General features: G+C 53.1%; 1 protein-coding gene across 2 annotated transcripts in view; it reads left to right on the top strand.

Annotated features, from left to right (window-relative positions):
- Nucleotides 1-1,714: 1,714 nt before the first annotated feature.
- The window catches only part of PWWP2B (PWWP domain containing 2B), an 89,337-nt gene continuing 77,827 nt past the window's right edge, over nt 1,715-13,224 (top strand). Inside the window, exons 1-2 of one of the 2 annotated variants that reach the window (XR_008748695.1) lie at nt 1,715-2,041; nt 9,571-11,224. Coding sequence is in view for 1 of the 2 variants with exons in the window: in XM_055813333.1 (XP_055669308.1) it covers nt 1,881-2,041; nt 9,571-11,206 (1,797 nt within the window). In the remaining variant the exon portion in view is untranslated. The remainder of the gene's footprint in view (nt 2,042-9,570; nt 11,225-13,224) is intronic. The other variant, XM_055813333.1, reaches the window with a different exon arrangement.

Below are 13,224 nucleotides of genomic sequence, written 5' to 3'. Positions count from 1 at the left end.
AATTCCAAATGGATCTAGCACCCTTGAGTCTGTTCAGCAATTCAGGTAACAATGGGTGCCTTCCATAAAAGATTAGTGAAAATTTACGTGAAAATTATGTGAAAAGGCTGGTTATAAAGTTAAGTTAATGGATGTGACTCACCAAAATGTTGAATTTCAAAGAAAACTGGAAATGAGTGTGACTGCTCCCAGAGAATTGTCCGAAGACAGAGCTGGGGAGGTGTGGGGGAGGCATGGGGTCTCATGCGTGTGGAACGGAGTGAGGGTGAGGATGCACAACGTGTCTTGACCCTGGTTCCAGCTCATGCTGTCCCTAGTGACCAGCAGAAGCGCTGAGTCACATGCAGCAACCCCCTGCGCCTGTGCATAACCCCTAAGGAAACCCTGGAGAAAATGCTACTAGCAGTTGTTACAGAACTACATTAAGTTATTAGCAAATGCAAAGCTAAAAAAAGGCTTTTCTCTACTTTTTCTCCCTAAAGTCACATTTAAGAAGCACTTGACTTCTGTTTTTCATGGTTTTGGCCTTCAGGTCTGTGAGGAAATCATCTGTTAACGGCTGATCTGGTGGATCCCAGGGGATCTGTTTCTTGTATTTGCAGGTTTGTGGACGTTCCTAAAGCATCTTTCTCGCTTTCTGTGTGAGGTGTCACTGGACATGCATCCCGGTACATCAGACAGAGATTTGTCTTGCGGGTGTCGGGGTCAGCAGCCCATTAACGAGAGGCGGAGACCGAACGGAGTAATTTCAATTAATTTTGTACAGATACAAATGTGATGACTGGTTTCTGGCCTGGTTTTATTGGTACTTGCTCACGGAAAACTGGGAATGGCGAAGCCTACTCCCAGCAGGAGGGCTGAAATGAACCCGCACTATTTGTGGTGTTCTTAGGAATGCCGGACCCGCGGGAGGGGCAGCGAAGCGGTGGGACCCCCGGACGGGCACACCGGCTGCTCTGCCCCTTCGCCGGGGCCGCTGCGGGACCAGCACAGCCCGACGGCGCGGCCCGACGGTGCAGCGGGCCCGGGCCCCGCTCTGCTCCGGGGCCCCGGCCGGTTTGGGTGGCTCCGGGCAGGCACGGCACCGGCCGGGCACGGCACCGGCCGGCCCACACCGAGACCTGCCGCGGCGCGTCCCTGCGGGGCCGCGGGGCACCACCCGCCCGGTCCTGCGGGGTGCGGAGCCTCCCCCAGCCGCCGCGGGGCACCGGCCCTCTGCGATCGCGGACGGCCCGGGGGGGGCTTGGAGAGCCATTTAACGTTCCCCAGCCGGGCGCGACCCTGCCCTCCGGCGTGCCCGCCGCGGCCGTGGCCGTGACAGCGGGCAGGCCAGCCCGCGCTGCCCGGCGCGACCCCATGCCGACACATGGGTACGTCACCGTGACGCCACATTCCCCGAGCGGGCTGCCAGGCGCTGGGGGAAGGGCTCCCCGCCCGGTGCCCGCCGGCCGTGGCTGCCCCGCACCGAGCCCAGCCCGGCTTTAGCGGGCGCAGCCCCCTGCCCGCGGCCCCCCCGCCACGCCGCTGCCCCCCGCCCGCGGCTGCAGAGGGAGGTCGACGCTGCGCGGCCGGCGGGTGGGGAGCGGAGCGGGAAGGGGCGGAGCGGCGCGGCGCGGCCGCCAGGGGGCGGGCGGGGCCGGCCCGGTGCGCCCGCCCCGCCCCTCCCGGCCCGCCCCTCCCGGCCCACGTGCGCGCAGGGCCCGGCCGGCGGGGCAGGGGGCGCTGGGCCGCCCGCAGCCGCGGGGGCGGCGCCCTGACGTCACGCACCTACGGCACAGGCGGCCGCGGGGCGCCCGCACTGTGAGGTCATCGCGCGGCGCGGCCCGGCCCGGCCCCTACGGCCGCCGCCGCCGCCGGCGGAGGAGGAGCGCGGCGGCAGCATGGCAGAGGCGGCGGCGGCGGAGGAGGCGGGGGTGCCGTCGCCACGGGTGGGCGCGTGGCTGCCGGTGCTCGTGGAGCAAATGGTGAACGACACGCTAGTGGTGACGCTGAGCTGCGGGGAGCGCCGCTTCACCGGCGTCCTGCTCGACTGCACCAAGAAGTACGGCTGGCGGGGCAGGGGGGGCCGGGAACCGCGGGGCGGGGGAGCAGCGCTGCCCGGCGGGGGTCGGCGGCCCCGCGCTGCCCCGGCCGCCGGCGGCGCTCGCTCTTTGTTCGCCGGGGCGGCCCGGCCAGGCGGGAACAAAGCGGCCCGGGGCCGCCGGCGGGCGGGAGCGGGGCCCGGGGTGGCGGGGCCGGTACCGTCCCGCAGCCGCCGGCCCCGCAGCCCCGCGTGGGAGGGAGAGCTGGGCGTCCGGGGGGCGGCGGGCCCGGCCGTGGGGGCGGTTGGGCTTCGCTGTGTGCCCCCCGCGGCGCTCCGCGGGGCCGGGCCGCTGCCCTCGCACACGGCCCGGGGCAGGGGCTGAGCGCGTCCCGGCCCGGTACCGGGGCTGCCCGCTCCCCAGCCGCCGACCTTCGCGGCGCTCGGCCGCCCTTGGCGGGGCTGCAGCCCGGCCGGTTTTGCCATTTTCTTCCCCTTTCTTCCCTCCCCCGGCCGCGGCCGGCGCCCTGTGACCGCCCTCCCGGCCGTGCCCGGCCGCGTTGCCCTTGGCTGGGCCGCGGCAGCGGTACCGGGGGTCCCGGCGACCCTCCCGGGAGCCTGGCGGGACCGGGGCACCGGCGGAGCCCCACGGCCTCCGCTCCGGGTGGGCCGGGCCCCCTCGCCCCGGGGTTGGGGGGCGCTCGCCGGTGAGCGCCGTTTCACACCAACGGCAACTTTGACACCATTTTCGAACGCCGAGGCTGGGCAGGGCCTTTCCCTGGGCTGGCCCCGGCCCCGGCTGGGGGGGGCTCGGTTCTGCCGCCTCGGTGAATGAACTACCAGGTTAGTGCTGGGCAGCAGTACAGCCAGCTGCATCCCTGTGGTTCTTCTTGGAAGATGTATGAAGCAAGAATTCTGAACTTAATTTTCATCGTTTATTTAGTTTCACGTGGCTATCCTAGAAAATTGGAGCCAGATTTTCAAAAGTATTCAGGCATCCAACTGCGTTAACAGTCTATAAACCCTGCCCGCTGCAGCCAAAGCAGGGAGCAGTGGGTACCTCCAGCCAGTGTGCAGCCAGCTGCTTCTATCTTACCACATTCCACTTGTCTCCCTCCTTAGTGACAATGTGCACGTTTTTACACCTCCACCCCAACCTTTCTCTGTGATTGTTTTTTTTCTTTCTTTCCCGTCTGCCCAAGAAAGGGCCAGATAGGTGTTTTCTCCCAGGCTTGGAGCTGCTGGTGGTAACACTGGTCTCTGCTGGGGTAGGAGCGCAGCAGGCGGCCCATGTTGTCTCCGAGGCTTAGTGCTCATTCCACTGCTGTTCTGTCTCCCAGGAGACCTGCGGCTCGGCTGGGGGCTGCCTGGACCTGCAGTGGGGATGCCGGAGCAGTGTCCTCCTTTCTGACCTGGACTGGGACAAGGAGGGCAAAAAGAAGGGGTTCTGTTGCTGTGTGTTAACTCATGAGTAAGATAGCTGCCCACATCTCCTCCCACCTGCCCCTGTAATTACAATCTCTGGTGATCAGACTCATCTGTGGCAAAAGGTGAGTTCTTGGATGGGCCCACCTGCCCCCCAGGTTACACAGAGATGGGATTGCTGCTCCCTCTTGTCACCTTAAAATAAGCTAAAACATTTGAGCAGGCCAATTTCATAACCTATTGGTACGGTAGTGCTGCTTCAGGTAGAGAAATAGGGGGAAAAAGCAGTCTGGCTTCTGGGTGCCACCTGGCACTGCATTTCCATCACCTCTTTAGGGCTGCAATGGAGCTGGAGCACATCCCGTAGAGAGGAGCACGAGGCAGAGATCTTGGCTCTCAGCAGTCTCTTGCGGCATGGGGAGGAGAGCCTTGCCCCATGGGGCTGGTGGCCAGGCAGTGGGCCAGGAGGCCTCAGCCCTTTGACTGTCGCGCAGGACCTGAATGCAGAGCAGCCCCTGAGGCTGCATCCCACCCGCGGCAGTCCTGAGCACTGACTGGCCTGCGGTGGCCATAGTAGGTCTGTGACGTGGTGGTCAACACGTGGCTGGAGAGCCATGGCCTCTGCTTGTGGCTGTCAACAGGAGTGGAGTGTTGTATGTGAAGCCAGCACCTGGCTTCCGATGGACCTGGGTGACTTTGGGTGAGCCTGGGGGGTGGGCTGCAAGCATCTTCTCCTTTGCAGCAACCTAAAATTCGGGATGCAGGAGGAAGAAGAGATCATGCTCATCACCTTAACAGCGGAATACAGGGATCAGCCTGCTAGCGGTTGGAAGGTAAATGTCGAGATGTGTCCCACAGGCAGTAGGAATTTGTCAGCTTGATGCTGAACCTCAAAGGCCCCAAGACTAGTCCAGAACAGTGGCAGAGATGTTCTCCCTCCTTCTCCCCGTTGCCCTGCTGATGGAGTGGTGTCTCAACACCTTGCACCAGGGTTACAGTGTGCTTTGCTGGTGCCGCCTGGGCAGCAGTTGGTGTGGGGCAGTGCCACCCCACCAGGGAGTAGGGCTGTGTGGACAGTGGGACAGGGCTGGCGGGAGAGGAGTGACCAGTGTGGGTTGTTTTAAGGGTACCAAAAGAGGGGAGACCCCCAAAGGAGATGGAAAGCCTATATGGTGGGTGGCTCTTTGGCTTTCTTTTGTGTTTTAAACTGTTTTTAGCATTATGCAGAAGAGGAATCTGTTTGATTATATTTTTTATTTTATTTCCTAAAATGTAGCGAGTGACGTGGGGAGTTGAGCAGGTGGCAGGCCTGCGACCCTGAGCACCCAGGCAGCCAGGAGATCCCTTTCTGCCCAGGTCCCGGCTGCCAGACTCCCGTTATTTTAGCCACAGAGGCAGGCGCATGTTAGAACCCGAAATCGCCTGCCCAGGTTTATGGGGGCTCAGCCTGCAGGCAGCTTGCGTGGGAAGCAGGAGTGGCTGCAGGCAGGAGCCTGCCTGCCTGCAGCCTGCCTTCTCCCCTGTGCACCGGTGTGCCTGCCTGCCCCCCTGTGCCTTTAGGAACAGTGGGATGTAGTTAAAAATGCATGCCTGACTTCTCAGACAGCTGTGGAATTATTTGAAGAAAAAATGGTTGTTGCCTTCTGACAGGCATCCCTTTTTGACCACAGCCTAGGCAGTGCATGCAGCAAGCACTGGTGCTTGTTATCGAGTGACTGGCAATTAGGTGCTTCTAATAAATTTACTCTTCTAGACAGTAAGCTACATAGCATCCAGGCTCGTGAGGAGATTTAAATGCATTTTGACTGCAGTTACAGTGTTTTTGATAACAAGGCTTGGCAATTTTATTGCAACTGAACTTCTAATGATTGTTATTTTTTTTTAATTATGCATGAGTATAAATCAGAAGATTGTGTCTCCTGTTTGAAGCAGAGGTTGCATTGAGGTAGCTTAGCCCATTTGGCTGTGGGTGCCCCAGAAAGGAGGATTACAAACAGGGTGAAATCATAGTATTTCCTGCTGCTTGTAGTACCTGTGCATGCAGTCATGCCCCTAACTCGCAAACTCAGGCACCTTCATCTTAGTTGTGTGGGTCTATATATGCAGAATCAATAGTGACAGACAGATAGAAACAATACATTAATAACATCCAGATTTGTCCAGAAAAGTCTGGGGGATATGGAGAAATACCAATTTCACTAGCTTTCCCTATGTGGTAAAAGTGAGCTTCTCCCAGAAAGTGAAGTGTGTCAGATGAAACATTTATTGTTCTGCAGTGGGTGGAAAGACACCAGAGCTAAATCCTCTTACAAGGAGCTGTGCGTGCATGGAAGGCGGATTCAGGCTGGGTGAGGGGGACAGCAGGGGCAGGCAGCTGGCTAACACTCTCCAAGAGTAGGACTTAATTGAGAGTAGGACTTAATCGCTTTTAGTCAGCCTTCCGATGGCTGAGGGATCCTGATGGAGCTCAGTGTTTCAGTGCATCCCCATCAGGAGTGCATAGTGTGGAGGGATAGAGAAACTGAAAGCAGCCTTGGGTGATGGCGGTTCACTTGCGGTGAATGGGCTCTGCTGGCACCTGGTGATACGGTGACAAGATAAGAGATGTCTGTGCATGGCCTCTCTGCAGCTGTTCTCCTTCCCCCTGTGCCTGAGAAGGTAGTAGGTCTGGGGTGCACATAGTCTCATGGGGAGGCAGGTAAGATGGCAGATCTCTTTCTTGCCTCTGCCCATGACTGGTGTGGTAGGCAGTCTGGAAAAGGGATGATTCCTCAGCAAAACTGCTTACTTAGTCTTCAGAGACGCTTCCAGTATGAAGGAAAAGAACTAGAGGCCCCTTGGCAGCAAGCACATCCATCATCCATGCACCCTGGTTGCGGTGGTGTGCCAGGACACCCATGGGAGGTAGCTGGGGGGTACCTTACAGCAGGTTTCTGATGTCCTGGCTGGAGCCAGAGGAGCTGCAGGGGCTGGAATTTACCATGGCTACCCTTGCTGTCTGCCTGTAACAGCACCCAGCCCAGGGAGCATGGCTACTGCAGGAGGTGCTGGGTGCCCTGCCGAAGCTCCCTGAGGCAGGGACGCTTGTGAGTGCCGGCAGGGAGAGGAGGGAGCTTGTGAATTCCTGCTGCACTGCCTCTGTGCCCTGGGATCCCCAGCCCAGAACCAGGCAGGAAGGATTTGGCCACATGGCCAGCACACCTGGCTGCATATCTTGCAATTCTGAGCACCCTGTGCTGTGGCTGTGCAAAGCACAGTTCTCCCCAGTGCCACAGTATGCCACGGGGGGATGCGGGATGGCGGTGATGGGCCACCACAGCAGGATGCAGGATGCGGTGGTGGGCCGCCAGTGCCAGCACAGGAGCAGTCCTGCCGCACCACCACGCTGCAGTGGGATCTGTGGAGCTCATCTGTCCCTGCCCAGCTGTGGCCCTCCCTGACAGAGCCATTACCTGGCCGTGTGGAAGCTGCTGCCATTGAAAATTAATCTTAAGCTGTTTTGCTGTCAACATGGCAGTTTGTGTAATCCTTGAACAAGGCCAGTGGTGTATTTTCTCTCAGATAGCTGGTGCTACTGCATCTTTGGCCTGAAGAGCTGCTGAACTGGTGCCCAGGTGCAGGGTAACAATTGCGTCTGGGTGAGGAGTCGCTGCAGGATGGCAGCGGTGCGCAGGCACCCCAGTGCAGGCATGCTTGCTTCTTGCCGGGCTGCGCTCCTAGGAGGGCACTGATCCATGTGCTGCCCAGTACCAGGGTCTGCGGAAGCACGTTCCTGTGCCAAGGTGGGCCGTTTCAAACCTATCAGGGTTACCACGTGCTAATATGTTAACTTTACAAGTGTAGATCATCCCATGAGGTTAACTTTTGAGTGCTTGGCTTCTGCTGAGTGAGAAGCTTTGTGCCATGCTGGATCCTCAGGAAGGACATGGATCTGATGGACCTGCCTGCTGGGAGCCAGGCTGTGGAGGGCAAGCAGGAGCTGGGCTCGTGCCATGTGAGGAACAGAAGACTTGTATTTTTTTCTGGTGTGACCAAATTATACAATCTCACTGCATAAAGTAACCAAAATTTATAGCCAGAGCTTTGGAAATGATACCACTTTCAATTGTTTTATGAACGATGCTGACATCTTTGGCTGTACAAACTGTACTTGCTTTCTCAGTTGTCATTTGAAAGACACCTACATCCTTAGTTGTCTCAGTCTTTTGAAAAAACACCCAAACCTTAGAACAAAAACATTTTGTTCCAAATTTGTGGTTTCAACAGTTTAATCCTCTTGACTCGCCAGCATTCAAACTTAGAGCTTCCCAGTTAAACTGTCCTCTGAACAGCAAGGAAGGTCCTGCAGTCTTTGGATAATGGGAAAAGACTTTGGGAAATAAAAAGAGCCACCGCGTTACATTTCCAGGAGGGGCAGTGACGTGGGACCAGAGTCAGACTAATTCCTGCTTGCTTAGTTTATGCAAGCGTTATTTTTAAACTTGGTGGGAGTCTTCATGGAAATCAGGTGAGAGAGAGAGAGACAGTCTGTAGTTGTCTGAGGGAGGAACGAGGCCAGTGGGTGAGAGCCATATTAAATGGGATGATCCATGTTCCCCATTTTCCTGTGAGCTGCTTAAAAAAACCCCAACAAAACGACAACAAAAAAACCCCAACCCTGCGTTCTTTTGGCCTCTGATCTTGGGATGGTTTGTGACCTTGGGTAGCACTGCTTTCTGCTGGTGCTCCTGGGAAGGAGACGCCCCCCACCTGTGCCTGCTGAGGGGAAGATGATGTTTTCAGGGTCCTTCCCATGGCAAAGCGGTGCAGCCTGAGGCCAGAGCTGGGGAAGGCGTGGGGAGCCTGGCTGCCTGGAGGAGGCTTCTCTCCTGGCGAGCCCACAGCGGTGACTTTGTGCTTCCCTTGCTATGGGGATGTGTGCCCAAGTGGGTACCTTCAGCTTCTCTTTGGTGTGCTTCTGTGTAATGGCTGCCAAAGTCCTTCTCTCTAACTCCACCAAGAAACTCTTCCCTTGCTCAAGGAAGGGCCCCTCCTAGGGGCTGGAAAGAAAACGATGGCTAGCGAGGAGGGAACTGGGAATGTAGCATCCTAAACTAAAACTAGTGTTTGGTCTGTAGCTGTTCTCCATCTCTTTGTGGCTTCTTCATGACTCACCTATGCAGCATTCAGTTATTATTAAAGAAACTGAAACACTTCACTGATGGTGTACCCTCTACAGAAGTATCTCTGGAAGGCCAAGACAGGGACCATTGCCCATTCTGAGTCAGTGTTTCAGGGCAAATATTTGTCCAAGTGCTGTGTTAGCATAATATTTCTAATGTCAGGCCAAGGGCATAAATCCTGGTGCAGAAACTCAGAGACGTGAATTGCAGTTGTGAGTTTCTGTTCCAGAGGATTTGCTTTTGCCAATATCTGTGCAAGATACTGTGTCCAGACTTTGGTAGCTTGTAATGAGACTTGGCATTGAACAAGACTGTATCATTCTTCATCTTGCTGTTCTGAAGTAGTAGTGTATTCATTATTTTTACAAATAAAGTGATGTATGGAGAGACTGGGGGTAGGGGAGCGGAGCTGTGTGTACCAATGAACCTGTGGCTTGAAAGTGCAAGTTACCCATCCAAGTCAAGATGTTCTGATTTTGAATGAGAAGCTGAAAAATCAGCCATGCAAGTATAGTCTGAAGAAAGGAAGTTTAATAGCTCCCAGAAGGCTTGCATAATCTGTATCACAGCCCTCCTCGTGGCTCTTCCAGCCTGCTGATAAAATAAACTGCTTTGCATGATAAAACTTAAAACTTCTTAGAGCAAAACTTTTTGCAAAGAGGTCGTGGAAGGTGGAGATTTTGATCTCTATGCCTTTTCTGGCAGAAGAGTTCCTAAATTTTGAGATGCTGTTATTTCTGTCAGTGGCAGAATTGGCTGCCTTCCCTTAAAAAATCCAGGAAAAATGTTGCATTCTTAGTATGTTGAAGTTGTGGAAGGGCTTTCTTGTTGGTTTTGTGTTTTTTCTTCATTTTTTTTTAAGAAACTAGCATGTTTCTTCTGTACAGTCTTACCAGAGAAGCACATTGCAAACATCCTGACTTTTTGTCTCTTTCCTTCCCTGTCCTTTTTGCCCCATTTCAGGTCTGGATTATTTTGTCTGCCATCCTCCTTTCCCAAGCCCGAGGACCCTCCTGCTGATGCCTGCGCTAACGGAGTTGCTGATGGCAGAGATGCTGTGCAGGGTGAGAGGGAGCCGCAGCCCTCTGGTGAAAAGCCTCCCAAAGGAAATGGTGATGAACAAGTGCCCCCCCTCCTGCCTCCCCCGCCACCTGGCAGCCTTCCTCCTTACCCCCCCTACTTTGAGGGAGCTCCCTTTCCCCGTCCGCTGTGGCTGCGGCACACGTACAACCAGTGGGTTCCTCAGCCACCGCCACGGACTATAAAGAGGACGAGGAGACGCTTGTCGCGGAATAGAGACCCAGGAAGGCTTATCATGAGCACTATCAGGCTGCGGCCGAGGCAGGTGCTCTGTGAGAAGTGTAAAAACACCTTGAACCCTGAGGACACGAGCGCAACTAGGCAGAACGCTAAAACCAGGAGGAAGCTGAGCATTCAGGACAAAGAGCAGAAAAAACACAGTGATTCCAACTACATGGAGAAAAGGAACAAAAGAGAAAAGAGAGAGGATGACAAGTTTTCTGGGGAACTAGTGCATCGAACGCCAGTTATAAAAATATCCTACAGTACTCCACAAGGGAAAGGTGAAGTTGTAAAAATCCCTTCCCGGGTTCATGGCTCAGTTAAACCGTTTTGTCCAGAACGAATATTGCAGAATGGAAGGGAGGACCAAGAGGAGACCAGGGACACTGAACGGTGTCGAGAAACCAAATGTTTAATGGACAAGTCAGCAGGCAGCCAGCTTGCTTCCATTCCAAAATTGAAGCTCACGCGCCCGGTGCATTCCAGTGCGGATGTCCCACCCCCAAAGATACGGCTGAAGCCCCATCGCATAAATGACGGTCAGAGTGTTTCAATTTATAAAGCAGAACTTATTGACGAAATAAATGTCCTTCAGAACAGAAGGGAGTCCAATCCTGGCACATTTTACAACGATGAATCCACAGACAGAAGTTTAGCTGAAATATCTTCAGGTAGTTCAGGTGAAGATGACGACTTTAAAAGATTTCCCCAGGGTAAAGATGGACATGATAACTTGGCTTTCCTTATGAAATATCGTAAAAGAAAAGCAGATTCTTCTAGTTTATCAGTGTGTAGTAATGACAGTCTAGACGAGTCCAAGTCTTCTAGTTCAGAAGTAACATCACCAGAAATGTGTGACTTTTTGCCTGGTGATGATGCATCTGTCTCTTCATCTTCAAAAGATGAGCGTAAAATTGTGCCACCACTAACAGTTAGACTGCATACCCAAAGTGTGTCTAAATGTGTCACAGAAGATGGAAGAACTGTTTCTGTGGGGGATATTGTTTGGGGTAAAATTCATGGTTTTCCATGGTGGCCAGCACGTGTTCTTGACATAAACCTTAGCCAGAAGGAAAATGGGGAACCTTCATGGCGAGAAGCTAAAGTATCGTGGTTTGGTTCTCCGACGACTTCATTCTTATCGGTTTCAAAACTCTCTCCTTTCTCTGAATTTTTCAAACTGAGATTTAATCGCAAGAAGAAAGGGATGTATCGGAAAGCTATCACAGAAGCTGCGAAGGCAGTAGAGCATCTGACTCCAGAAATAAGAGATCTCTTAACACAGTTTGAGACATAACTTTGCCTCCAGTATCAGGTGAGTGCTTGTTGGACTACTGCTTCCCATAAATAAACTTGTTGTGTTTTTTAGTCTACGTTCCACTGTTAGTTTGGATTTGTTTTTCCTTAAAAATGGAGGTTGACAATTGTTAAATGCCTGGTTGTTGGTGATAATTTCAGTTTTAGTTCCAAACCTTTGGGGGGGACCGTGGGACCTGGAGCCCAGAGGGGAGTACAGAGCAGTTGGCATGAAGAAGCAAGCGTCGTTGGTTCAAAGAGCTAATAAAATTGTAGCCGTGTATTAGTGCTGTTTACAGGTAGCATGTGGTGAGTATTCAGGATACTTCATTTGCATCAGAACTAATCTGGAGCCCTGGCTGAAAGGCTGATAGCTAGTAGAGTTTAAGTTTCTTTGAAATATCTTTTGGTTTAAAGAACTGAAACCTTTCTTGGAATTGAGATTATATTTATCGCATCTTGGTACTGATGCCCAGCAGTTACCTTTAACAGTTAAGGGCCCTTGGATACCCTTTGCTCCCCTGCAGTTTCTCTGACCCCTCTGGTAAGGATCTCTTGTGAAGGCCTCTTCCCTGTGGCTCTTCAAAATGATTGTACCAAAAACGGTCTTTAGCTGAGGAACAGAGTTTCAGTTATTTTGCACAGCACTTGAGGTTTCACTTGTGTCCAAAACATCGGTGCGTTGCTGAGGAGTGGCCTGGATCATCAAATTAAATTCTTTTGGCCTTTACATGCAACTTCTTTGTTTGAGGACTTAGGTGGGAGCAGAAATGTGGGAGATGATTCTTTATAATGCCTCCACATTTTGCTTTTACTGTTGCAAGCATGGAAGGGGATGGGACTCCCTTTCTTAACAAACAATCAAAACTTTGCCCAGGGTGAAAGTTTGATACCTAAAAATACGGGTTGTGGTGTAACTGGGAATAGAAATACCGTCTGTAACTTCAGTTTATGCTGCCTACTACACTGCCCTGAGTGAAGCCCGTGGGAAAAATCCAGCGACTTGAATAAGATCTAGAGTAGTTTTGCTACCTTTCAGTTGTCTCTATCAAGACAAGACTTCATCTGTGATACTGTTAAAGAAGGGGTGGGATTAACTTTTTGTCTGAAAACCTTAACTAATCATTAGGAAGAGTCTTGTCAAAGGTCTTGCTTTATGCAGTGTGGTTCATTATGTTATCCCCTAAATCTTTCTGCTCTTTATCATGCTAGGACTGCATGTACGCGAGCCAGTATGGCTCCTGCTGTAGACTGTTCTTTTCCATCTAAGCTATTGTAATGCAGTGAGATTATGACGGTCAGTGCTCATGTAATCCTGAGGAGGGAGAAAAGATTTTTTTTTTTCATACCCTCTGTTGTGAGACTTCACCACTTGCTTAAGTGTGATGAAGGACTTGCTTTGCTTGAATTATTACTCCATCTCAGCAAGCCTGGCTGGTGTAAATAATCAGAACGTGGCATATCCACTCTGTGTGCTCAAGGTGTCTGGACAACGGGATGCTCAAGCAACTGAGAATGTCTTAACTGCAGCAGCAGCATTTAAGCTTCATCCTTGATTGTGTTCTTTCAAATGCAGCTTAACTCTGGCTAAAGATTTTGTTGTATCAAGAGTGTTTGGATTGGACCGAAATTCTTATTAGCTAGATCTGGAGTATAAATAAACTGGGTGCCCAGAATACGCTGGCCTTGCCAGTGGAAGAATCATGGTCAAAATCCATTGCTCCTGTACGATCAGTGCTCTATTGAAAGGAGCAGCAAGGCTTCATCCTTCTGAAGTCTACACTGTGTGTGTGCATGCAGTTGGGGATGGCTTTAGCAGAACGGGTGTAGTCACTGTTACGGACAGCTGTCAGTGCTGTTGTGAGCTCTGGGTCGGCTGGTGTGCCATGGCAGGTGGCTTTTCAGGAGGAGAAGGGGCAGGGTGAAGCAGTATCCAATCCTTCGGATCAGTCAGATTGGCCATACCAATGTGGAGCAGAAAAGCATGTAGCCAAGAGGAGCTCAAAAGTCCAGACCTGG

Source organism: Falco peregrinus, chromosome 1, assembly GCF_023634155.1.
Source record: "Falco peregrinus isolate bFalPer1 chromosome 1, bFalPer1.pri, whole genome shotgun sequence".
Classification (NCBI taxonomy): Eukaryota; Metazoa; Chordata; class Aves; order Falconiformes; family Falconidae; genus Falco; species Falco peregrinus.
Note: the sequence above shows the minus strand (reverse complement) of the source record. Positions and strands in the feature narration are given on the sequence as shown.